Source organism: Sus scrofa, chromosome 5 (assembly GCF_000003025.6).
Source record: "Sus scrofa isolate TJ Tabasco breed Duroc chromosome 5, Sscrofa11.1, whole genome shotgun sequence".
Classification (NCBI taxonomy): Eukaryota; Metazoa; Chordata; class Mammalia; order Artiodactyla; family Suidae; genus Sus; species Sus scrofa.
Genome location: NC_010447.5, coordinates 78,347,063 through 78,370,972, shown reverse-complemented (window position 1 = coordinate 78,370,972; position 23,910 = coordinate 78,347,063). Strand labels below are relative to the sequence as shown.

General features: G+C 57.6%; 1 protein-coding gene and 1 long non-coding RNA gene across 2 annotated transcripts in view; one reads left to right on the top strand and one right to left on the bottom strand.

The window, feature by feature from the left end:
* The window catches only part of COL2A1 (collagen type II alpha 1 chain), a 30,763-nt gene extending 9,921 nt beyond the window's left edge, over positions 1 to 20,842 (top strand). Inside the window, 44 exon segments of the mRNA XM_021092611.1 lie at positions 408 to 461; positions 835 to 888; positions 1,016 to 1,069; positions 1,354 to 1,398; positions 1,948 to 2,001; positions 4,717 to 4,761; positions 5,232 to 5,285; positions 6,727 to 6,825; positions 7,140 to 7,184; positions 7,277 to 7,375; positions 7,549 to 7,602; positions 7,985 to 8,092; positions 8,465 to 8,518; positions 8,603 to 8,701; positions 8,846 to 8,899; positions 9,323 to 9,421; positions 9,788 to 9,841; positions 10,219 to 10,272; positions 10,579 to 10,632; positions 10,826 to 10,879; positions 11,094 to 11,121; positions 11,124 to 11,137; positions 11,322 to 11,420; positions 11,608 to 11,715; positions 11,954 to 12,007; positions 12,272 to 12,325; positions 12,695 to 12,748; positions 13,046 to 13,099; positions 13,354 to 13,461; positions 14,003 to 14,056; positions 14,550 to 14,603; positions 15,215 to 15,376; positions 15,614 to 15,721; positions 15,919 to 16,026; positions 16,332 to 16,385; positions 16,540 to 16,647; positions 16,829 to 16,882; positions 17,004 to 17,111; positions 17,367 to 17,420; positions 17,852 to 17,959; positions 18,311 to 18,599; positions 19,081 to 19,268; positions 19,591 to 19,833; positions 20,260 to 20,842. Of these exon segments, the coding sequence (XP_020948270.1) occupies positions 408 to 461; positions 835 to 888; positions 1,016 to 1,069; positions 1,354 to 1,398; positions 1,948 to 2,001; positions 4,717 to 4,761; positions 5,232 to 5,285; positions 6,727 to 6,825; positions 7,140 to 7,184; positions 7,277 to 7,375; positions 7,549 to 7,602; positions 7,985 to 8,092; positions 8,465 to 8,518; positions 8,603 to 8,701; positions 8,846 to 8,899; positions 9,323 to 9,421; positions 9,788 to 9,841; positions 10,219 to 10,272; positions 10,579 to 10,632; positions 10,826 to 10,879; positions 11,094 to 11,121; positions 11,124 to 11,137; positions 11,322 to 11,420; positions 11,608 to 11,715; positions 11,954 to 12,007; positions 12,272 to 12,325; positions 12,695 to 12,748; positions 13,046 to 13,099; positions 13,354 to 13,461; positions 14,003 to 14,056; positions 14,550 to 14,603; positions 15,215 to 15,376; positions 15,614 to 15,721; positions 15,919 to 16,026; positions 16,332 to 16,385; positions 16,540 to 16,647; positions 16,829 to 16,882; positions 17,004 to 17,111; positions 17,367 to 17,420; positions 17,852 to 17,959; positions 18,311 to 18,599; positions 19,081 to 19,268; positions 19,591 to 19,833; positions 20,260 to 20,406 (3,699 nt within the window). The 3' untranslated portion in view covers positions 20,407 to 20,842.
* On the bottom strand, positions 2,033 to 9,316 carry LOC110260776. The gene is made up of 2 exons (XR_002344185.1): positions 7,027 to 9,316; positions 2,033 to 6,896 (listed from the first exon to the last, which is right to left on the bottom strand). It is a non-coding gene; the product is annotated as an uncharacterized LOC110260776 (long non-coding RNA).

The following is a 23,910-nucleotide window of genomic DNA, read 5'->3' as shown; positions in this document are numbered from 1 at the left end:
AAACAAACCCTCAGGCGGCCCAACGTTATCTTAATTGTAAATGCGTTAGGAAAAGCTCAGCCCAAAGTCAGGATGTCTGCAAGGGATGCAAACGAAGGGAAGCGACAAGAGTTGGCACTTGAGCTATTGTGAGTCATGAGACAGTGGACGTGTCTCCAGGTTAGGGAGCAGAAGGCGGGTCAGCAGCGCCTCCGAGAGGAGGGAGGGAGCCCACCAGCAAAGGCTGGAGGCCATGGGGACGGAGGCAGCTGACCCAGGAAAGGCACTGGGGGGGTCAGGGATCTGAGGGAGGTGGGGCAGCTGAGGAAGCAGGCGTGAAAAGGCATGGCAGGTGGAAGAGGAGAGACGCCCCTCTGCTGTGCTAACGTGTCTTCTGGGGAAGCTGAGGTATGTCTCTCTCCCTGCAGGGTGAAGCTGGAAAGCCTGGAAAATCTGGCGAGAGAGGCCCTCCTGGCCCTCAGGTAAAGCTCCGCCTTTCCCAGCCTCAGACTCCTTCCCAGGGGCTCCCTCTTTGTAGCCACAGCTGTGGTCTCCTACCAGCTCTCCCTTCGCTCCCTCCTCAAATTCCAACAGTCCCCACTCCCTCCTGCCTTCATGCTGATGACCAGGTCTCCTAGTGCAGGCCCTGGGAGGCTGGCAGCTGTTTATAGAGCTACTTTGCTCAAGATGGGGCGAGGCACAGGGAGGGCGATTCTGGGATGAACTGATGGTCCCAGTGCAGGGCTTCCACTGCTCCCGGGCAGCCTAGGGACCTGGCTCCCAAAGCTCTCCAGCAGCCCAGGGTAGCTTTGACTCGGGTCTGCTCGGTGCCCTGAACATCTCTTTGGATTGCAGGGTGCTCGCGGCTTCCCAGGAACCCCAGGCCTTCCTGGTGTCAAAGGTCACAGAGTAAGTATCCCGGGCGAGGGTGTTGGAAGGAGGGGAATGACCAAGGGGGAGAAAGGCTTTTGGGGACCTGAATCTTCCTCTTCGGCATCCCCGGAAGTGTGACTGGATGTCTTCTCTTGTCCCGTAGGGTTACCCAGGTCTAGATGGTGCTAAGGGAGAAGCTGGTGCTCCAGGCGTGAAGGTAAGGGCCAGAAAGCCTATGGGGATGGGGGACGAATGACGAGGAAATGCCCTTGAACTGGTGGCGTGAGGACGTCCAAAGAGTTTGGGTTAGGAATGACCAGCGCTGCATCCTAATGGATAAACAGCCAGTCTGGAAGGCTCTGGAAATTGTCCCTCACAGAACTATAGCCTGGGGGCATCAGTGCTAGCTGAAATAACCAGAGCTTTCAGCTTCTTCCACGGGAGTTGTCTGGGGCTTGGCCGCGGGGCCCTAGTCACTGACCCTCGGCATCTCTTTTCCAGGGTGAGAGTGGTTCCCCAGGAGAGAATGGTTCTCCAGGCCCAATGGTGAGTATGAGCATCCCCCCAGGGGGTGGTGGTGGGGCTCCAGACATTCTTCAGGCACCTTCTAAAACCTGGCAGATGGTGCCACTGTAAATGCCACTGCTCCCTTTGTGCAAAGTAGATATTCAATTTTGTAGGTTGATCTGATGATGAGCAAAAAGCCAAATGTGTCAACTAGATGATTTGCTCAAGGTTCCCCAACACTTCCTCGAAAGAGTCCTGTTAACACTCTTAAGGCGATGCTTCAATGTATACAACTATTTTCAACATTTAGGGGGGTTCATCTATCACAAGAAGCAAGATGGGCCTATACAAGGCTCCTGATAGGTAACAACAGGAGCATGTGTTGTGCCCTGGGGCAGAAAGACCTTTGGGGTGATGCAAGGCCTCCTGATGAGTGAGGAAGGTGGGATCAGGGGCATCCACACCTTTGCCTCCTGGGCATGCATGCCCCCTCCCCTCCGGTGTCTGGGAAGGGCCCGCAGGTTAAGTGATGGCTGCAGAGTGTTGTTGAACCAGCTCATGCCTGTGTCGTTCTGGGGTGTGTTCCAGGGTCCCCGCGGCCTGCCTGGTGAGAGAGGACGGACTGGCCCTGCTGGCGCTGCGGTGAGTAATTGACAAGACCCAGAGCCAGGACTTTTGAGTTTACAAGGCACTTGTATTTGGCTTATTTCGCCCGACCCTCAAAACAACCCTGAGAGGCGAAGACTGTGTCATCTTTCCACGAGGATTCGCTCTCGGCACGCTGGCCACAAATTCCCGGGCTGGGTCTGCTCTAGTCCGAGGACTGGGAGCGGGCTGTGGGAGGGCTGGCTGGTGAGGGCCGGAGTCTCCTTAACCAGTCTGATGATTCAGATAACCCCCTCGGCAGCTCCACCCACATCCCAGTCAATCCCATTTGAACTGATGCTCTTTTTTATTCTTTCTGGCTGCTCAGATGCTGCTCTAGAAAAGTAGAAGAGTTAGCGTCCACTTTGTGTCCTTGACATTGCTGCTTCGCTGGTGACTCTGACACACCAGTGGCTGCCGCTTTAAGGGCACGTCCTCTGTTTAATAACTAAGGTGCTTTGTCTCATCTAATCTTCCCTCACATCCTCTGAGATTCTCTGGTTCTCCCCATCTGAGAGAAGAAGCTGAGGCACGGAAAGGTTGAGTAGCTTAAGAAACAATGCGTTGTAGCCTCGGACTCTGGTGGCTGCTTGTTAATGGGGGAAGTCAAGAGTGGGATTTGCAGGGATGGGGATGCAGGCGTTTAGCTCTCATCCCTTAGCAAGAAAGAGCCCTTGGGGGGGGTGGCGCCTGGCCAGGCGAGTGATATGATGAAAGCTGCGTTGAAGAAAGATTAACTCGCTGTTGATTTTGTGCCCCACCCACCCACCCAGGCTCTGAGGCCCCTCCTCACGGGTCCTTGAGGGCCAGCCAAAGTAAATCAATGTCACTCCGTGGCACTGCTTTCCAGATAATGTATCTGTTTTGGCAGAAATTTCCCTCAAAAGCAGATCAGTGGAATAACAAGCAGCCTCGACCCCCGTTTGTCAGCCAGAGCTGCTGAAGTGTCCCAGGGTCCCTTTGTGTGAGGGGATTAGGGGGCTCTGGGCCTGCCAAGAAACACTGTGATTTCTGCAGATCCTCAAGACCTGGCTTGTGGCTTTTGGGCCAGGCTTGGAGCCATGGTGGCCACACCCCGTGAGGGGTACAGATGGGCTGCACCTCTGTTCCCCTACTTTCCTGGGCACAGGAGACCTTGCTTCTTGCTTCTCCTTGCTGGTTCTATCCCCACGGTAGTCAGGCTGGCAGGGCGGGCACAGGATTGGCAGGAGCACACTGAAAATGTCACGTAGTTCCAAGTGCAGGCCTGGTGTCAAGGCTGGACCTGGGATGGGGGCTGGGTGGGCCTCTGCCTGCAGTGGTCATGTGCCACCCCCCTTCTTGGGCCAGATGGTGCCCACTCCCCAGCCTTGCTGCCAGGGGAGCCCTGGATGCCAGCCAGCCCGCATAGCCAGCCTGGGCCTCTCCTCTGGCCAACCCCTGGAGGGAGGGTACTTCTCGAAGTGGCCAGGCTGGTCTAGAAGGGGCTCTGGCCAATGCTTTATGTTCCCTCTGACATTTTGTTCTGTTAAGTCTTCTCCTGCTTCCCTGTTTAACGCCAACCTGGAGAGTCTCAGTCAGGGGAAACGGACCACTGCCAGGAGGAAGATCTGACTCTTATTTAAAACAGGAGCTCCCCCTAAAGCATCCTTCTTCAGCCTCCGAGGAGAGGCAGAGGCAGGCAGGCGGGGCTCAGCTCAGGAAGAGTCACCCCCTGGCCTGCTCCGTCCCCTCCAAAGACCTGGTACCTTGGTGCCTTGGTGCCAGGCCCAGCTTTACCTAGCTGAACGGTGCCCTGGGCCCTGGGGGGCCTTGAGAGAGAGACTGGAGGTGCTCACCACAAACCCCGGATGGGGTGGGGGAGCCCTCAAAGAGCAAATCCTACATAGGAAGAGCCGGCAGCCTTGGTGTCCTGGGGGCCCAAGCTCAGATGTGGTCCTGGGCTAATCCCGGTGCCCTGTCCCCATCACACAGCTTCTTTCCGGGATGGGGGCAGACATCCTGCTGCTTCTCTGTTTTCCTTTGGAGCAGGTTGTCTTGTGGGTTGAGAGTGGGATTCGGGGTGCAGATGCTGGAGTTAACCAAGCCTTAACCAAGGAGGTTAATGAGCCCTGAAAGTGCTTTCCTCTGTGACAGGCAGGAAGAACCAAGTCGGGATTGCTGGTTGGCTACTTCATTTCCCTCTGGCCCATTTCACTGAGTCCTTAAATGCTAATTTGGCCTTGAAGTTGGAGATATTTGGGGTCTAAATGGAGTTTAAGAAACAATGGAACCGGAGTTCCTACTGTGGCGCCATGGATTAAGAATCCTACTGCAGTGGTTCGGGTCACTGCAGAAGCTCAGGTTCCATCCCTGGCCTGGCTCAGTGGGGTAAAGGACCTAGTGTTGCCGCAGCTGTGGCATAGGTAGCAGCTATGCTCAGATTCAATCCCTGGCCTGGGAAATTCCATATACCACGGGGGCGACGGTAAAAATTTAAAAAAAAGAAAAAAGAAAAAGGAAGAAAGAAACAATGCACTGGATGGGAAACGACCCAAGCTGTGTTACGGGGAGAACAGGCCCATTGCTTGCTTGGTTCTCAAAGCCCCCACGGAGGGTCCTGGGGCTGCTTCCTCCCGCAGCTCACACCTCTCCAGCCTCCTGCTCAGCCCAGGGCCCCGTGTGGATAGGCCGGGCAGGGAGGGACTGGACCGGAGGACACGTCTCACCAGGCTGCTTCCTTCTCGCTCACAGGGTGCCCGGGGCAACGACGGTCAACCAGGCCCTGCAGGGCCTCCGGTAAGTTCACTTTGTCGTGGGGCGTTTTACCTGAGTCCCCGTCAGCAGCCCCGTGAAGCTGCAGCATTTGCTCAGTACCCACGCGGTGCTCTGGCTCCTCCTGGGAAGGGGAAGGAATAATTTGTCGCTACTCTGAGAACATGCTGATGTCGAGCCTCGAAGCAATGCTTCCTTTTTCTTGGCCACCCTCTCGCAGATTTTTTTTTTTTTTTTTTTTTTTGAGGAGAGATGTAGAGGGAGGTGAAAGAGTCACCCGCTTCTCACTGTGGACATAGTCAGAAACATGCTTTGCCTTATGAAGCCAGGCTTGGGACACGGGCAGTGGGGATAGTTTTCATCCAGGGATGTTCAGTTACAATGGAGGTAGCACAAGATCCAGCACAAAGGTGGGAAGGCATGTGTGGTGTGGGGGTGGCTCACTTTGAGGCTGGAGAGAGGCATTCACCTCTCCACCCGCATCTTTCTTCCAGGGTCCCGTGGGTCCTGCTGGCGGTCCTGGCTTCCCTGGTGCTCCCGGTGCCAAGGTGCGTGTCCTGCCCTCTCCCTATAACCCCGGCTGCTGGCCCCTACCCCACGATGCCCCTCCCCTTCCGAGGTGTGCCCCGCTCCCCCTGCTGCTGCTCTTCACGGAGGCAAAGAACAAGCTAGGCATTTCATGGAGTCACCAGCTAGAAGGGAAAGGAAGGTGGAATGATAAAAAAAAGCTGGAGGTGCACTTACAGCTTCAGAGTGGGGAACAGCCAAAGATGGGGAGACAGCCAAGCCCTGAGAGGGAGCAGAAGACCAGGAGCTGAAGGACAGAAGGCAAAAGCTCAGCTGACTTTAGACCCGGCAGGGAGTTGGAGGGAAGCAGGCTTGGAGATGGTTCCAGGCTTCCTCTCACCCCTGCTTCATTTGGGAGGCCTGGCTCTTCCATGCCGTGTTAATAGAGTTCTTCCGAGGATTAAGAGAGGCCAGCGGGAGGTCAGCCAGTTCAGGGAAAGGCCCCTGTGCCTGTGGCCCAGGAGGGATTCCAACGCGGTGTGTCCCTGGGAATTCTCTCCCGGTGCCGCCAGGACATGAATAAGGAGCCTCCATGTGGTCACTGGCATCAGGTTGCTTTTCCCCTCCGGGGAGGGGGGGTGGGTTCCCATGGCAACCAGACAGTGTCTGAGGCCCCAGGAGCCGGGTGAAGGAGACCCATTGTGAAGAGGGATGGCGGAAGGTGAGGGGGCCTGACCCCTAGAAAATAATAATTACAAAAGTGAAGCAAGAATGTTCTGAAAAGAACCTGAGGAGCCTCTGCCCTCCCTCCAGGTCAGCAGTCCTCCCCGGGGACTTCACCGTCCAGAGAGCCCACATCGCAGCCAGTTGTAACTTTCAGGAAAAAATGAAAGGAAAAGCAGAGGCCATTTTGGGAAAAGCAGAGGTGGGGCGCTGGTCCCGGCTTGCTTTTGCCTGGCTTTCTGGCGTCCTTCAGGCAGGCTTGGGCCAGAGCCTGGTTCACACATCAGCCAGATAAAAGCCAAGTGGTGCCCTGAGCTGAGATGTTTGAGGGCCTCAGTGAAAGAGGAAATAGGTGGGGAAGGGGAGGTAGAGATGCCTGCCCATCTCAGCCAGCCATCCTTTATCCCGTGATGTGGGCTGGCAGGATCACCCAGCTCCAGCTTTTCTGATGGGTGTCGATGGGCCCAGCATGACGCCCGGGCTGTGGCAGGAAACCGTGTATTCACTGGTCATGGTCACAGTCTGGCGGGAAGATGGAGAGTAGAGTGGGTGAGGCAGGAAGTCACCAGAGCTGCAGGCTCAGCCAGGCGGCCCACGTGGGAACACGGGTGGGACCCCGAGTGCTCACATGCCAGGGGCACAGGTGCAGGACCAGGCTTTGTATACATGCGTATAGCTTGTCCTGAACTGTTGCTGGCCCTTGAGAGATCTCTGTCACCGTGACCTGTCCTCACTCCATTCCTCCCTGTCTCTTCTCAGGGTGAAGCTGGCCCCACTGGTGCTCGAGGTCCTGAAGGCGCCCAAGGTCCTCGAGGTGAACCTGGAAATCCTGGGTCCCCTGGGCCAGCTGGTGCCTCTGTAAGTGTAGTTTTTCTTTGGCCTGAAGGGTCTGGGGTCTGAGGCCTTGGCACACTTGACCCTGTGCCTAGCTAGGAGGAAAACAGCGCCCCAATCATCAAACCTTCTTTCCAGCTCAATGCCTGCCACCCCCACCCCTGTCTCTAGAGACATCGCCCTCCATCACCCGGCCTCCCCTTGAAATGTCCAGCGGGGCCATACCTGGAATGGGCTGCTGCTGGCCTACCCCTGAACCTGCGGCCTGGGACGGCTGGAAGGTGGCTGGTGTTTATTCTTTGCTGCTTGTTTTATAATGACACTGTCTCCTTTTTCAGGGTAACCCTGGAACTGATGGAATTCCTGGAGCTAAAGGATCTGCTGTGAGTTCTGCCCTCGGACTTGGCTCCTCCCGGTGGGGTCAGTCCCTCCTCAACCTCTTTCCTGATGCCCCTCTTTCTGCTCATGCCGACAGGGTGCTCCTGGCATTGCTGGTGCTCCTGGCTTCCCCGGGCCCCGTGGTCCACCCGGCCCTCAAGGTGCAACTGGTCCTCTGGGCCCGAAAGGTCAAACGGTAAGACCCAGAGGGAACCCCAAGGCCTACCAACGGCCCTGGAATCATACCTGCATCTCCCCTTCCTGAGCGCACACCGTGTCCTTCAGTGGATGCCTTCAAGGGTCTTGGGAGGTGGGGGCAGGGCCACGGAAAGAAGAGAATGTGAGAACCTGCCTTTCTCCTTTGTCAAGGGTGAGCCTGGAATTGCTGGCTTCAAAGGCGAACAAGGCCCCAAGGGAGAACCGGTGCGTATCTGCCCACCAGCTCTTGTCTTTCCAAGTCACTGCTCTGTGGCCGCCCCTGGCCCACTGCCCACCTCTGCAGTAGCCCCCATCCCCTCATCTGGGCCCTCACAGGCTGTGCCTGGAGCAGAGCTACAACCAGGTTGAGAAGCTGATGCAGCTTCAGCTCCCATCTTTGGCTTGACCAGCTTGACTGATTTCAAACTTTGTAATCTCTTCCCACTGGGCCATGTCTGCCCTTCCCCATCTGATTCTTCATGACCCCTTTTCCCCAGGTCCCCCCCACCCTGAAACTGTAGCCACAGCCACTTCCTCTGCAGGCCAGGCCTGTGCTTGCTGCAGGGCCAGGCGAAGACTCATCCTGTTTCTCTGTGCTGGTTTACAGGGCCCTGCTGGTCCCCAAGGAGCCCCCGGTCCTGCTGGTGAAGAAGGCAAAAGAGGTGCCCGTGGAGAGCCTGGTGGTGCTGGGCCTGCCGGTCCCCCTGGAGAAAGAGTAAGTGAGCCAGGAGCCCCATGCTCAGGGGCGTGACCCAAGGATGGGAGCTGAATCCTTGTGGCTCTGGGGCTCTGCCAAGTCTGTGGCCTTCTGGACACCATACTTCTCTTTTCTCCACCCACTGCCCATCTGATGGGGATAGGGCACCTTCTTATTTGTATCCCTCACCCCCAGGATGACATGAAACAGGGGATCTCCTTCCCAGAAAGTTAATCTCTCACAAGCTTGCAGGCTGTAGCTACTGCTCCAAGAAATTGTGGGTGCAGGGTTGGTGGGCTGGACCCTCTGGCATCTGGCTAGGCTCTTTGCAGCCAGGGTTGGGCTAGGGGCCACTCTAACCCCCTGCCTCTCCTCTCCACTTCTTCCTAGGGTGCTCCTGGCAACCGTGGTTTCCCTGGTCAAGATGGTCTAGCAGGTCCCAAGGTAAGTGGGGGAACAGGGCCTGGGGTCGGTCCCTGCATCACTGGTCAGATGGCTTCTGCTGACCCTTTGCCTCCTTTTGTGTAGGGAGCCCCTGGAGAGCGAGGTCCCAGTGGCCTTGCTGGTCCCAAGGGAGCCAACGGTGACCCTGGCCGTCCCGGAGAGCCTGGCCTTCCTGGAGCCCGGGTAGGTGGCCGATCTGCCTTTGTCCTTGAACAGACTGCATCTGACTCCCAGCAGACTCTGCATGCCCCTCCAATCCCATGCTGCCAGCACTGGGAGGATCTGGGGCTGCCCTGACACATATCCTCTTCTCTCTCCTGAACAAAGGGTCTCACGGGTCGCCCTGGTGATGCTGGTCCTCAAGGCAAAGTTGGTCCTTCCGTAAGTCCATCATCCGGGGTCGCTGGGAGGGGTTGGAGATGTGCTTGTGGAGGCAGGTGCGAGGAGACAGGAGTGACGCAGGGGAAGCCCAGGAATTTTGAGACTTGGGGAGGGGAATGATGGTCAGTAAGAGAGCCAGGTGTGGCCTGTGTGGTGGCAGTGAGTTCTGAAGATGCCGCCCTCTTGTGCATGGGGCCTTCCCCTTGGGGACGTCCGATGTGCACTTTCGGGGATAAAACTTCTACGCTAAGCGTGCCTTGTCGCTGACGGGCGGGGTGATGTGGGCTGCTGGTTGCAGCCTTGGTTGATCCCATAGGCTGTGTGTCTGGCCAGTGCCTGGCCCTGTGCCCTTCCACAGTAGGCACTTAGCAGATACTGGATGGAGGAATGTCCATGGCCTGAGAACCGTGTCCTCTCTTTCAGGGAGCTCCTGGTGAAGATGGTCGCCCTGGACCTCCAGGTCCCCAAGGGGCTCGTGGGCAGCCTGGTGTCATGGGTTTCCCTGGCCCCAAAGGTGCCAATGTAAGTAACCGCCTGCCCTTCCATTTCCTTCCACATGGTGCCACTACCTCCCTGCCCCTGGGGAAAGGGCTGGCCCCTCAGCAGACTGGGATCTACTGGCTACAATGAGCAGGATCCACAGTGCCCTGGGCAGCCTGGCCCTCCACACTCTGCAAGAGTGCATGTGATCAGGGGAAACCCAGCGCTCTTTAGAGCCTTGGCACATCTCAACCCCAACAGTCTTCCATGGGGCAGAGCTGCTGGGGATACTCGGCTTTAGCCTTTGTTGTCCATCAGGCCGTGGCCCCAAGCCCCAATCTCCCAGCCTGCTGCCTCTCCAATTCCCCTCAAAGCCTTCAGCTCATGGCCCTTCTCTCTTTCTTCCAGGGTGAGCCTGGCAAAGCTGGTGAGAAGGGACTGCCTGGTGCTCCTGGCCTGAGAGTAAGTATCCTCCCCACTGCCTGTGCCTTGGTGTTTGCTGGACACCTATGAGGAGAGCAGCCTCCGGGCACGCTCCTGGGTCCCCTAGTTGGCAGTGGATTCCTGGGGCTGGGCCCGTGCTGCTGTGGCCCTGGGGGAGTCCGTTCGGGAGGACTTCTGGTTGCTGATAGCTGCCCAGGGCGATGGAGAAAGCGCCCATGCTGAGAAGCACTGAGGGGAAGGAAGAGGCCAGGCCAGGATGGGAAGGGAAGGAGTGTTTGAAATGGAGTTCAGGTGGGGGATTGTCTAGTAGCTCTGGCCACATAGTGCTCCCACCCTGGGGTCTGTAGAACTGAAGAAAATTATATCATGACATCACCCCTTTTTTTCCCCTCTAGGGTCTTCCTGGCAAAGATGGCGAGACAGGTGCTGCAGGTCCTCCTGGACCCGCCGTAAGTACCTGCCCAGTCTGTCCAGGTGGCCAACGGGCCGGGGCTCGGTGGGCACTGGTGGGGAGCAACGGAGCTGACACATGTGGATCTGTGTTGATCTGGGATGCCTGAGCCGAGGCAGGGTATCCCAGGCAGCAGTGTGAACCCCACCCTAATTTTCAGGAGTGTGGGTCACCAGTGGGAGGACAGCGAGGCACGCACTCCTTACTTGGGCAGTGTGGGAAGTCCCCAGACCCTTCTAGTCCTAGATGAGGCTCCCGGGTTCTCTGGGGTGCTGGCTCAGCTCACCTTTGTCTTCTGCTGCAGGGACCTGCTGGTGAACGAGGCGAGCAGGGTGCTCCTGGGCCATCTGGCTTCCAGGTAGGTGGTGAGACTCCTGTCCTTACCCAGGGCCCTGGGGCAGCAGCAGGTGCTGTGGGGGAAGGCGCACCCCTCGAGGGGGACCAGGGGATGAATTGTCCCTGTACCCCCGGCTCTTGCCTTGTGTCAGCCTCCCTGGAGGGTGGGGCAGCAAACTCAGCTCTTTGCCTAATGAAGTCACTTTGGCTTCTAGGGACTTCCTGGCCCTCCCGGTGCCCCAGGTGAAGGTGGGAAACCAGGTGATCAGGTGAGTAGGGGGCTCTTTGAACCTGCAAACTGTTTTGAGTGGGAAGGTCTATTCTGAGGCTCAGGAGGGGACAGGAGGGGACTAGGAGCTCCAGGAGTAACTGGGACCTGCCGCCCAGCTCAAAGGCGACAGTCTGAGCTCAGCCCCCAGCGGAGGCCAAGGCTGTGGGACAGAAAAGCCTCTGTTCGCCTGCTCATCCTGCTTTCTTCTTCAGGGCGTTCCTGGTGAAGCTGGAGCTCCTGGCTCGTGGGTCCCAGGGTGAGTGTCCTGTCACCCTTTTCTGGGTGGCCTCCATGGGCCTGCTCTCTCCCTGCGCGTTCTGCAGGCCTGTCCCCGCAGCACGGGGCCTGGGTCCTGCTCTGCCCCTACCTCCCTGCTTCTCCCTCTCCTTGGGCCTCGGCCCCATCGCTCACCTGACTGCTCCTTGGTGTCTCTGGCGCAGGGTGAACGAGGTTTCCCAGGGGAGCGTGGCTCTCCCGGATCCCAGGGTCTCCAGGGGCCCCGCGGCCTCCCCGGAACTCCTGGCACGGATGGTCCCAAAGTAAGTGAGGCGGGTCCTGCTGGCAGAGGACCTCTGGGCTGGCCTCGGAGGCCCTGCTGAGGGAGGAAGAGGAAGGAAGACGGAAGGAGGGAGGGGTGGAGGATGAGACAGAAAGGGGTCTGGGCAGAGGAAGAAGGGAAGGGGTCTTGGGGCTGGGCTGCCCACCACAGACTCCTTCCCCCCACAGGGCGCATCTGGCCCAGCTGGCCCCCCTGGGGCTCAGGGCCCTCCAGGTCTGCAGGGGATGCCCGGTGAGAGGGGAGCTGCTGGTATTGCCGGGCCCAAGGGAGACCGGGTGAGTACTGGGCGGAACGTGCTTCCCCATACGCCCCCCGCTCCCCACACCTGGAAACCTGGAGACCACCCTCCAAGGCCCTCCGTTTGACCTTTAGTGATGTCCTCTCCTGAATCTACCCCTCCGTCTTACTCACCCTGAGACCACAGCAAGTCCCTCTTGGCCAGGCTCTGAGCTCCACCAGGAGCCCTCTTCAGGAGGGCACTCACTGAGCTGGCCCATTTCCTTCATCCCGCAGGGCGATGTTGGTGAGAAAGGCCCCGAGGGAGCCCCCGGGAAAGACGGCGGAAGAGTAAGTGACGCTGGTTGCAGGGAACTGTCATGGATCTCCAGCCCTGCACTCAGGGGACAGAGGGTCCCTGGTCCTGTCTCAGCTGTGGGGGCTGGGTAACTGCAGGGATCCCCCCTGTCAAAACTGGGGGCCCCAAAGTAAGAGGGTTCTGGGGGCCACGGGAGGATGTGCCAAGGTCCATGGGTGGGGGCCCCAAGGCTCCCTGCTGGGCTCTCCACACCCCTGGCTGCCTCTCTGCCCCTCACCTCCACCTTCTCTCCCCAGGGTCTGACTGGCCCCATCGGCCCCCCTGGCCCAGCGGGTGCTAACGGTGAGAAGGTGAGTCATGGGTCCCCTTCCTCACCTCCCCATCAGGCCTCCTCCTCCCCTTGCTCTGTAACTGTCACCCTCCTGCCCTTGAGCCAGGGCGGCGGGTGAGGGTCTTCTTAGAAACAAAGTCATGGCTGTGCTGGGTGCATGGGTGAACTGTCAAGGGGAGCAGTTGGACATGGGGATACAGGTGTCTTCAGCAAAGCCCCCAGGAGGGTGTATGCGTGGCTGGAGCAACAAGGAGAAAACAAGCTGTGGGTTGGTGGGGAGACCAGGGCCCCGTCCGCTGTCAGGGCTCTGGATGCACTTTGTGCTTGAAGGGCCCATTCTGACCCCTCTCCCCTCATCCTTGGCACTTGTCCCTGCTCCTCACTTTAGGGAGAAGTTGGACCTCCTGGTCCTGCAGGAACTGCTGGTGCTCGTGGCGCCCCGGTGAGTATCTGGCCCTGGCCAGGCCCTGCAGACCCCCCTCGCTGGCTCCCTCCTGCCCTCTGGGTCTGGGAAAGGAAGAGAGAAGGCACGTCACCCCCATGCCGCGATCGGGTGGGAGGGCCTTCGGGTCCCCAGATCCTCTGACCAGGAGTGGCTTTCTGACCTGGGCCCCTGACCCGCTTCTCTCTGGGGGTGGCTGTGCAGTAGGCGAGGCCAGGCCAGAGCCTCTGTGCTCCTGGGAGGGAACAGAGCAGCCAGAGGACTGAGCCTCACCCTTCCTGTCCTCTCCTCTCAAAGGGTGAACGTGGAGAGACTGGACCCCCCGGACCTGCTGGATTCGCTGGTCCTCCCGTGAGTACCTCCATCCACCCTCCCTCCAACAGCTGTGCAGCCTTCCCAAGGGCACCGTCCGTCCTGCAGGGGGCGGAGAGGGACAGGATTTCAAGAGAGAAACGGTTCCTCTCCCCCTACCCCTCCACACTGGTGTAGCAATCCTTCCTCATTCCCAACGTTCAGGCCCACGTGGATACACACAAGTCCCCGACCCTTTTGGAAGAATCTCCAGTGTTGGCCCCCACTCACTGGCTTCCCCCTTCCCATGACAGGGTGCTGACGGCCAGCCCGGTGCCAAAGGCGAGCAAGGAGAGGCCGGCCAGAAAGGTGACGCTGGTGCCCCAGGTCCTCAGGGGCCCTCTGGAGCTCCTGGGCCTCAGGTGGGTTACACTCGCTCCCCAGGAACTGATCCCCCAGAGCAGAGGGATGGGCCTGGGGGACGCTTGCCTGGGTTTAGGGCCCTCCGCCCAGCAGACTCTGCAGCCTGCTGCTGCCGCAGCCACCAGAGGGGAAGGCTGCAGGGAGGAGGATCTGTACCCAGGGATGAGGCTCAAGTAGCTAAGTTGGCTTCACTGTCATGGGGGTAGGTGTGTTGTGGGTGTGCTGGGGGATGGACACAGGGTACCAGCTGTGTCTCTCTGAGGACACACAGCCTGGGACAGAGCAGCTGGTCTCCTGGGAGACCTCGGACCAGCTCTGAGGACACCCAGTAGGCTTCTCCTCCCCCAAGTCTCCTAAAACACGAGCCTCCTGTGGCTCAAGGTGGCAGGCCTGCCTGTGACTGTTTCTCCAGGCTAGGATTTTTGTGCCATGAAAGCTGCATGTTTGAGAGCCTAGCTCTCAGGAGTCTGCTGTCAGGGCCGATGCCCTCAGCCCTCCCCTGGGGCGACCAGGCCTCACTGTCTCTCTCCTTCCTCCCAGGGTCCCACTGGTGTGACTGGTCCTAAAGGAGCCCGAGGTGCTCAAGGCCCCCCGGTGAGTGAAGCCCCCACTCTGCCACCACTGGGTCAGGTGGAGGGCACTGTGGGGGCGGCAGCTCCTCTCCCGCCCATCCCCGGCCTCAAGAAGAAGGCCTGGCCCTGAGGCTCCACCATCCCTCCTTCCTTCTCAGCCCCACTTTTGCCCCCAGCCCGAGCCCATCCCACAGCTGGGAGTCGGTTGGGCGGCGGAAAGGCGCACCCCTCTTGGCTGGTGCTCAGTGATCCTGGGAGTTTCCAGACCCCAGGCTCACCGTGATCAGCTCCCTGCAGCGCCAGATGTGCCCCTGCAGGAGCTGGAGGCAGAAACGCTGTAGCTGTACTGGGCAGTGGCCAGACCCTAGGGGCCCCTTCTTCCTCTCTAGCTCCCCTTGCTGCTCTGCAGCCCCTCGCCCCTTTCCACACCAACCTCTGACACACACACGCCCCCAATTTGATTCTTGGGGCTCCGAGGGCCTGAGGTACTCAGACTCTCCCCTCTCCTCACATAGGGAGCCACCGGATTCCCCGGAGCTGCTGGCCGCGTCGGACCCCCAGGCTCCAATGTAAGTGCTGCTCCTGGCTGGTGCCTACCTTACTCCTGGCATGGAGGCACAAGGCAGAGGTCCAAGAGTCTGGCCCAGCCCCCTGCTTGTCGTTATGCCCATTCCCACTCCTGGGAGGAGTAATTGATGAAGGGGACAATTGGGAGCAGGGGGTATGCCCCTCTTGTTGGCCATGGGCTTCTAGCTCAGCGGGCAGGATGGGGCTGGTACAATTGGCTTCATCATGGACACACATTTCTTGTGCGGATATTTCTCATCTGGCTGTTGGGGAGTTTGCCGTGGAGGGAGGAGAGATGGTGAAAAGTCATCCCCTCACCAGTACTGCCAAGTGCAGGGGGAGTGGGCATAGAGGGGCAAGGCTGGAGCTGTTCCTTGAGGCCTGGTGTGGGATTGAGGCCATAGGAGGACCAGAAAAAGGAAAGTGGGCAGGGGCTGGAGAAGCCAGGCTAGCTGCCCAGAGCTCAAATGGGAGAGGACAGAATAGGTTGACTGGGGTGGAGACCAAACAGCCTTAGTGGAGAGAGCCCCCAAAGGGTCATGGTGGCTTTAGCAGCCTGGCTGGGTGGGGAAGGGTGAGCCAAGTTCTCACTTCCTATGTTTGCTCCTTCTAGGGCAACCCTGGACCCCCTGGTCCCCCTGGTCCTTCTGGAAAAGATGGTCCCAAAGGCGCTCGAGGAGACAGTGGCCCCCCTGGCCGAGCTGGTGACCCTGGCCTCCAAGGTCCTGCTGGACCCCCTGGCGAGAAGGGAGAGCCTGGAGAGGATGGTCCCTCTGTAAGTCCTGCTGCGGGCTGGGGTAGCCCAGAGTCAAGGTCACTGGGGCAGGGATGGGAAGGGCATGGGGGCTCTCAGAGCCCAGAGTCAGGGAGCAGGGCTGTGGGGCTGGTGGGGAGAAGAGCCCTGCCAGCAGGAGGGCTGAGTGCGATCCCTGCAGCAGGCAGCCGGCTGCTGCTCAGAGCCGGGACAGCTCCATGTCTCTTAAGTGCTTACCTCTCTCCTCTACTCTCTCAGGGTCCTGATGGTCCTCCAGGTCCCCAGGGTCTGGCTGGTCAACGGGGCATCGTCGGTCTGCCTGGACAGCGTGGTGAGCGAGGATTCCCCGGCCTGCCTGGCCCATCGGTGAGTGAGGATGCCCCGTCCTCTGGGCAAGCTGGGCCCAGCCTGGCTCCCACAGAGGCTCTTCACCCAGTGTTCTTGGTGCAAGTGACCTGGCTGCCACCTGCTCCATACTCAGAACTGACCCCTGGTCAGCCCCCTCCCCAGAAAGGCTCAGCAGGGCCTCGGAGGAACACTTACCCCCTTGTTGCTGTCCCCAGGGCGAGCCTGGCAAGCAGGGAGCTCCCGGAGCATCTGGAGACCGAGGTCCCCCTGGTCCTGTCGGTCCTCCCGGCCTGACTGGTCCTTCTGGTGAACCTGGACGTGAGGTGAGCAGAGGGACCCACTGTGGCTGGCTCTTTCTAGGCAGAGGGGAGCCCTGGAGAAGGAGGTGACAGAATGGGCCAAGCACAAGGGCCAGGTGCAATGGGAAAGTGGTCATGGGAGAGAGAAGGGCACAGGCTAAACACTGGGCACACAGGAGGGAGGGAGGAGGATGCTCAATGAGGAAGCTTTGGCTCTGAAGCTTCGGCTGGACAGACAGAGGGAACAATCCTGGGTTCCAGCTGGGGAGGGCGGGGAGCAAAGGCAGGGACAGTGGGCAGCTCTGATGGCCCCTTTTCCCTTTGCCCAGGGAAGCCCCGGTGCTGATGGCCCCCCTGGCAGAGATGGTGCAGCTGGAGTCAAGGTGAGTACAGGGGTCTCTACGTGCACTCGGGCAGAGGGACATTCCAATGGCCTGGCAGGCCAGCCTGGGTTGGTATGTTGGGGTCACAAAGTTAGGGCTCTCCTTGTCTCTTCTGGAACATTCTTCTCTGAGCCTGAGACCTCTTTTCTAACAGGGTGATCGTGGTGAGACTGGTGCTGCGGGCGCTCCTGGAGCCCCTGGGCCCCCTGGCTCTCCTGGCCCCGCCGGCCCCACTGGCAAGCAGGGAGACCGAGGAGAAGCTGTGAGTATCTGTGACTCAGTAAAAGCCATGGTGGAGGAGGCTGGCTGAGGGGACAGGGAGCTCTTCCCACCCACCCTCCCCCTCCCCAGGCCCTGGGTTCAGTGCCCAGCAGGGAGACAGAGGCAGAGGAGGCCCGTCTCTGTCCTGACTTGCTCTGACGCTGCTCCCACTCTCCCCACAGGGAGCACAAGGCCCCATGGGACCTGCAGGACCAGCTGGAGCCCGAGGAATGCCAGTGAGTATCTGGGTGTCCTGTGCGAGGTCCCAGCAACAGGGACCTGGGGCTCCTTGCCAGCAGAAGGCTCTTTGCTCTGGCCTGAGCTGACCTAACCTGTGCCCGTGTGTCTTGTTCCCAGGGCCCTCAAGGCCCCCGAGGTGACAAAGGAGAAGCTGGAGAGGCTGGCGAGAGGGGACTGAAGGGACACCGTGGCTTCACTGGTCTGCAGGGTCTGCCCGGCCCCCCTGTGAGTGCTGCTGTCTGCGCTTGTCTCCCCAAGGCCTCCCACTGTGCAGAGCCCCCTTGAGTTTCCTGTGCTGCTAAGATGACTTAGGGTCATCCTAAGAAATGTCCAGGCCCTCCTCAGGGTTGGAGGGAGGAAGGGGCATGGGGATGGGACATGCATCTGCACCCCCAACACCCACTGTATATATACCCACTACACATGCATAGTCAAGAAGATGGGGCTCGGTGCTGACCTTTGCCTCTTCCTTCTGCCCAGGGTCCTTCTGGAGACCAAGGTGCTTCTGGTCCTGCTGGTCCTTCTGGCCCTAGAGTAAGTGATGGAGTGAGCCCTTCCTCTGGGGTGGGTCCAGGGTGCTGGCCAGGTGTTTGGTGGAAGGCTGATGTGGCTGCTTCTAGGAGAGCCTCGGGCCCAGGGGGCCTCACTCAGCAGCAGAGCTGGGACTGGCTTGGTGAGACAATGGCCTGAGAAGTACCTGAGATCATGGGATGAACATGAGAGCAGCTCTTAACTGTCAGACCCCCTGGGAACAGGTTTTTACAGAGGGGAGTGAAGGAGGGTAGGAGAGCCAGGAAGCCATCCTGCTGGTTCTTGGCCACACAGAGAGCAGCGTGGGGTTCTATGACAGAACCGGGAAGAATTGGGAATAGACCGGCCAGGAGGGCCACCTCCCCAGCCCCTCTCCTTCTCAACCTTCCCTTTGTTGATGGCTCTTTTCTCACCGCCTCTCTCCCGGCCTACAGGGTCCTCCTGGCCCCGTCGGTCCTTCAGGCAAAGATGGTGCTAATGGAATCCCTGGCCCCATTGGACCTCCTGGTCCCCGTGGACGTTCTGGTGAAACTGGCCCCGCTGTAAGTGTTCTGACGTCTTCCCACTGTCCCGGGTGCTCCCAGCGCTGAAGGCCTGAGCTCCCAGGTGCTAGGGGCTTCTTTCAGGGTATCATGCTGAGGCTAATGCAACGGCATCCTTTATCATGGGGCTCCTAGGAGGTTTAGAGGGTCCATGGGAAGAGAAGAGAGGAGCAAACAAAGAAACAGGAAGTGGGCTCTGGTTTTCTTGGTCCATGGCCTGCTGCACACACGCCCCTTTGCCCAACCTCATGGTCTGGGAAGGACATACTCTAGTACATTCTAGCGGTGGGATGGACACAGGAGGGCCTCCTCCCCTTAATTCCTGGCTGATTTCTCTCTTTCCTGCTTCAGGGTCCTCCTGGAACTCCTGGCCCCCCTGGCCCCCCAGGTCCCCCGGGTCCTGGCATCGACATGTCCGCCTTTGCTGGCCTAGGCCAGAGAGAGAAGGGTCCCGACCCCCTGCAGTACATGCGGGCCGACGAGGCGGCCGGCAACCTGAGGCAGCACGATGCTGAGGTGGATGCCACGCTCAAGTCCCTCAACAACCAGATTGAGAGCATCCGCAGTCCCGAGGGCTCCCGCAAGAACCCTGCTCGCACCTGCCGGGACCTGAAACTCTGCCACCCCGAGTGGAAGAGCGGTGAGCCTGGAGGGCAGGTCCCCCCTGCCCCAGCACCCAACAGAGAGCAGGAAGTCAGCCTGCTGGGCCTGGCCCCCTTCAGAACGAGGAAGCAGATGCCTCTCAGTGCAGGGCAGAGTGGGGCCTGGAAGGTTCTGGCGTGTAGCAGCTCCCCCATTTCACAGCAGAGAAACTGCAGCCTGACCTCTGCTGCAATGGCCACATGGCAGGAATAGCCGGGCCCCCGCCCCCAGGCAGGTCCTACACCTGGCTTTGTGCTTGTTCCCCAGTTGAACACTAGATGTTCCCAGCCAGGTCTCCTTGGCCCGATCTCCTTCTGCCTTCCTTTGGCCGCATGCGGCCCCCACACCCTGCTCCTCACTGCCCCTGCCCCTCTGTGTCCCCATAGGCTTTTGTCTCCTCCAGGCAGGCCTGGCCCTCTAGGGAGCATGTGTCTGTACCTGTCTGAGCCCCGATGGGGTGTTGCCTCCCTCCCCCGCAGGAGACTACTGGATCGACCCCAACCAGGGATGCACTTTGGACGCCATGAAGGTTTTCTGCAACATGGAGACTGGTGAGACCTGCGTCTACCCCAGCCCAGCCAGCGTTCCCAAGAAGAACTGGTGGAGCAGCAAGAGCAAGGACAAGAAACACATCTGGTTTGGAGAAACCATCAATGGCGGCTTCCATGTGAGTACCTGCTTGCTCTAGGCCCGAGATAACTCCTCAAAACCTTTCTCTGCTTTCTCCCTGGCAGTTTTTAGCACTTGCCCACCTTCTCACCAGTATTCTTTGGCACTTACAAAGAAGGAAAGAGGAGATTTTTTTGGGGGGGGGTCCCATTTAGAGGTGGAGGAAGAGGTCTATGGAGTCTTGCTCCACTCCCTGGAAGCAAAAATGTCTTTGCAGTGACCCACGGGCCCAGCCCCTTCAGCATCTCTGAACCCTGGTCAGTTGGCAGCCCCTGCAACCCCTATGCCTGGGCCTCATACCACTGCTCTCTGCCATACAGTTCAGCTATGGAGATGACAACCTGGCTCCTAACACTGCCAACGTCCAGATGACCTTCCTGCGCCTGCTGTCCACTGAGGGCTCCCAGAACATCACCTACCACTGCAAGAACAGCATTGCCTACCTGGACGAAGCTGCTGGCAACCTCAAGAAAGCCCTGCTCATCCAGGGCTCCAACGACGTGGAGATCCGGGCTGAGGGCAACAGCAGGTTCACGTATACTGTTCTGAAGGATGGCTGCACGGTGAGTCAGGCCGGCTGGGTCACCAGAGCAATGAGCTTCTCGGGGCCTGGGGCTCAGGCTGGAGCAGGTAGAGGGTTGGTCCACAGCAGGTGGCATAGTCCTAAAGGGGCGTGAGGGTGAGGGGCCACGTGGGGACGACACGCAGGGTGATGGGTGAGGGAGAGGTGCCTGCTGCCCTGTCTCCTCCACTCCCTGGGCTCCGCGTGTCCAGTGCCTGTTATAGGAACGTTCGTGTGGTGCGTGGGGCCCTGTCCTCACAGGCCGGGTGCTCACTGTGGGGAGTGGGAGCGGAGGAGAGCAGGGGGAGGAGGCCCCGCCGCTGAGGACCAGAGTGGAGGTGGAGGTCAATCCAAAAGAGGTCTGGGGTGTGTTCTGTGATGCTGGCCGGACTGCAAGGCATCCGCTGACCCTCTCTTTTTTCCCTAGAAACACACCGGTAAGTGGGGCCAGACTATGATTGAGTACCGGTCACAGAAGACCTCTCGCCTCCCCATCATTGACATCGCGCCTATGGACATAGGAGGGCCCGAGCAGGAATTCGGTGTGGACATAGGGCCTGTCTGCTTCTTGTAAAAACCTGAACCCAGAAACAACACAATCCATTGCAAACCCAAAGGACCCAAGTACTTTCCAATCTCAGTCACTCTAGGACTCTGCACTGAATGGCTGACCTGACCTGATGTCCATTCATCCCACCTTCTCACAGTTTGGACTTTTCTCCCCTCTCTAAGAGACCTGAACTGGGCAGACTGCAAAATAAAATCTCGGTGTTCTATTTATTTATTGTCTTCCTGTAAGACCTTTGGGTCGAGGCAGAGGCAGGAAACTAACTGGTGTGAGTCAAACGCCCCCTGAGTGACTGCCCCCCAGCCCAAGCAAGAGGACCCCCTTCAGGTGCCGGGCGCAGGAACTGTATGTGCCCTACACAATGGTGCTATTCTGTGTCAAACACCTCTGTATTTTTTAAAACGTCAATTGATATTAAAAACAAAAAAATTATTGGAAAGTACATATGGCTTGTGCTTTGTTCTTTACTGTCCATTAGTCCTGAGTCTGCGAGCAGGACCCAGTGGCTGTCCGCAGGCCTTCTCTTGACTAAAGCCACCCCCACAAACACGAACTTGCCTCTTTTTGTAAACTTTGGCACTGTGTGGAACCCAGGGTGAACCGGGACGGAGGTTTGGGAAGGGAGGTGCAAAAGAGGGGGGGACCATTCCTGAGCACGAACCCAGACACAGCTCCAGGGTGGAGTCATGTGAGGGAAGACGCGTGCTCTGAGCGTGGATGGGGATGCGGGGCTGCCTCCTGATCCCTGGCAGAGATAAGAGATGCTCTGTGGGAGGAGGGTGCATGTGGGGGGAGGAGGGGAGGGCAGTGAGGCCGCTGTGATCAGTGCACACAATCAATCTTGGTGACCTTATCTGTGTCTTACCCCAAGACTTGACTTTGAGAAGTGCTAGTGCTCTAGGCTAACCCTCCCCCTTACTCCTGCTCCTGTCCCTCTACTGCCCATTCCTCACCTCCTGGGCTGGCATTTAAAGCTTACTGGATGTCGTTTCAACACCAGGTTTATGAATGGACAGCCTCCCACTTGCTTTCCAAAGACTTGAGTATGTGAGGCAAAAATGAAGAGGCAGTCACCTTCTCCACTAGAGGGAGCTAGTGCATGACAAACAGAGTAAAATACAAACACAATGAAGAACACATAATTCCCACAGCTATCTCATAACTTAAACAACCCTTCTGTATACCAGAGAGCTAACAGGAGCAAGGGGGAGAGGTACAGAGGTGCTTATGAAAATCTCAGACCACATGTGGAGCTAAATGGTTGAGCTTGGTTCCAACCTGTCAGCCACACTCACAGCCCACCTGCTCCCTGACTCACCTTACTGCCCACAGTGGCATCAGAGATACTTCTAAAACAGCTCAGTAGATTGTGATTGGTCAGAGGAGTTCAAATCTTGGTCAGAGGAGTTCCATCTGCACCAGGATATCAAGCTGATCCCTCGAAGTCTACCCATCACCCAGGTATCCAGTACAACCAGCAAATAATAGCAACTGCTGCATAGTGAACCAGAAGGCAGAGCATAAGAGAATAGAAGCAGCAGGACAGGAAGCCCTGCATCTGTGGTCAAAGAAGGCAGAGCACAAGAGAATAGAAGCAGCAGGACAGGAAGCCCTGCATCTGTGGTCAAATCAAAACGTACCGCCTGGGGTGGCAATGCTACACTACAGTGTTACTGCCCCCTTGTCCTGACCTACTAATTCCCATGATCCCGATGGTTCAGGAAAGGCAGAAGGCCCTCCAGGCAGAATAACCACTCCAACCACATTCTGACCACAGCAGGACTGAAGAGACTGACCTGGCTTACTGACTGGGCCTCAGTCAGGTTACTGTGCCTCTCTTAAGCTTTCTTATCTCTATGAAAGTGTCCGGTCTCAAAGGGTTTTAGCTTTTGGCACTGCATGGAGCCCAGGAGTCTGACTCCAGCCTGGAATTACTCAAGTCCCTGGCTCCTGGGTAGATCACAGACCAATTTCTGAAATAGTTTCCCCTTCCAAACAAGAAACACAGTATGAATCTCAAGATGATGAAGAACCTTACTTATAATGGCAAAGAATAAGGATTGTTTTGCCCAGAGAAATACTTGGGACCCCTCAGTTTCATGTAGAGCTTTTTTATGAATAGGCTGATTCCTTTAGTAATTTGTTTCACGTTTGGGGCTAGAATTCCTAGGACAGTTGGCCCACTGCTCTCAGGGATTCTGGTTTGGAGTAACTGGTGTTGAGGAACAGGTGGTGGAGGTAAATTGTGGCCTATGTAGGGCCTGGTGAGTATCAAAGTCTTGTGAATGGCGTTTGAAACTTCTAGTGATAACTCTGGACAAAAACACATAGAAAATGTAATCCTTAGCATATAGCAGGTGCTCAATAAATACTTTTTTGGAATGAATAAATGAACAAATGAAGATTTCAATGAGGTCACATGGTGTAAGTACTTCGAGAGTAAGAAAGAAGTCATAGTAGGGGCCAACTCAGAGGCTACAGAGAAGAGAGATCTCTGGCAAAGCTTCGCTTCCAAGAAACACATTCCTTCCAAATTGCGATCCCCTAGAAATATAATAGTAATGGCAATGACACCTGAGCCACACTTCCCCTTTCTATTTTGGTGCTGCTGAGAGCAAATTCTTTGCATTCATTCAAGAATTGGTATGCATCAATTAGCATGATACAACTACACAGAGTATCCCAAAGTGCAACAGGGATGCTGAGGCTATAAACAGGTATGAGAGATCGCGGCATCAAGAGATCACATCTACTGCTATTATGTTTAAAAAATTTAACTGCTCAGGAGGGGACAAGATGGCAGAGTCAAAGGATCTTAGCTTACCACCTCTCACAAGCATACCAAAATCACAACTAACTGCTGAACAACCATTGATTTAAAAAAAAAAGACAGCAACCTACCAAAAAGACAGCCTATATTCAAAGACATAAAGAAGAAACCCAACAAGATGGTAAGAGGCGCACTCATGATATAATTGACTCCCATACCCTGCCCAGGTGACCCACAAAATGGGAAGTAATTATTTTTTTTCTCCTATAGGAGTGAAAGTTCTCCTAAAGGGGTTAGAGTTCTAAGCCCCACATCAGACTCCCACCCTGGGGGTCTGGAATTGGGAGAATCCCCAGAGCATTTGGCTTCGAAGGCTAGCAAGGCTTGATTCCAGGAGTTCCACTGGACTGCAGAAAACAGAGGCTCTGCTCTTGGAGAGCACACACACACAGTCTCATGCATACTGAGACCCAGGGTAAAGACAGGGACTTCACAGGAGCCTGGACCAGACCTACCTGCTGATCTTGAAGAGTCTTCTGGGAAGGCATGGGTTGAGGGGTGGCTGTGGCAAAGACACTGGTGGCCACCATTTTGGCACTGAGATCTGGATCCACCCAACAGCCAGTGCTGGGATGTTTCAGGCCAAACAATCAACAGGGCAGGAACCAAGTCCCACTCATCAGCATAGAGGTTGCCTAAAGACTTCCTGAGCCCACAGCCACCTCTAGACATGCCCTTTG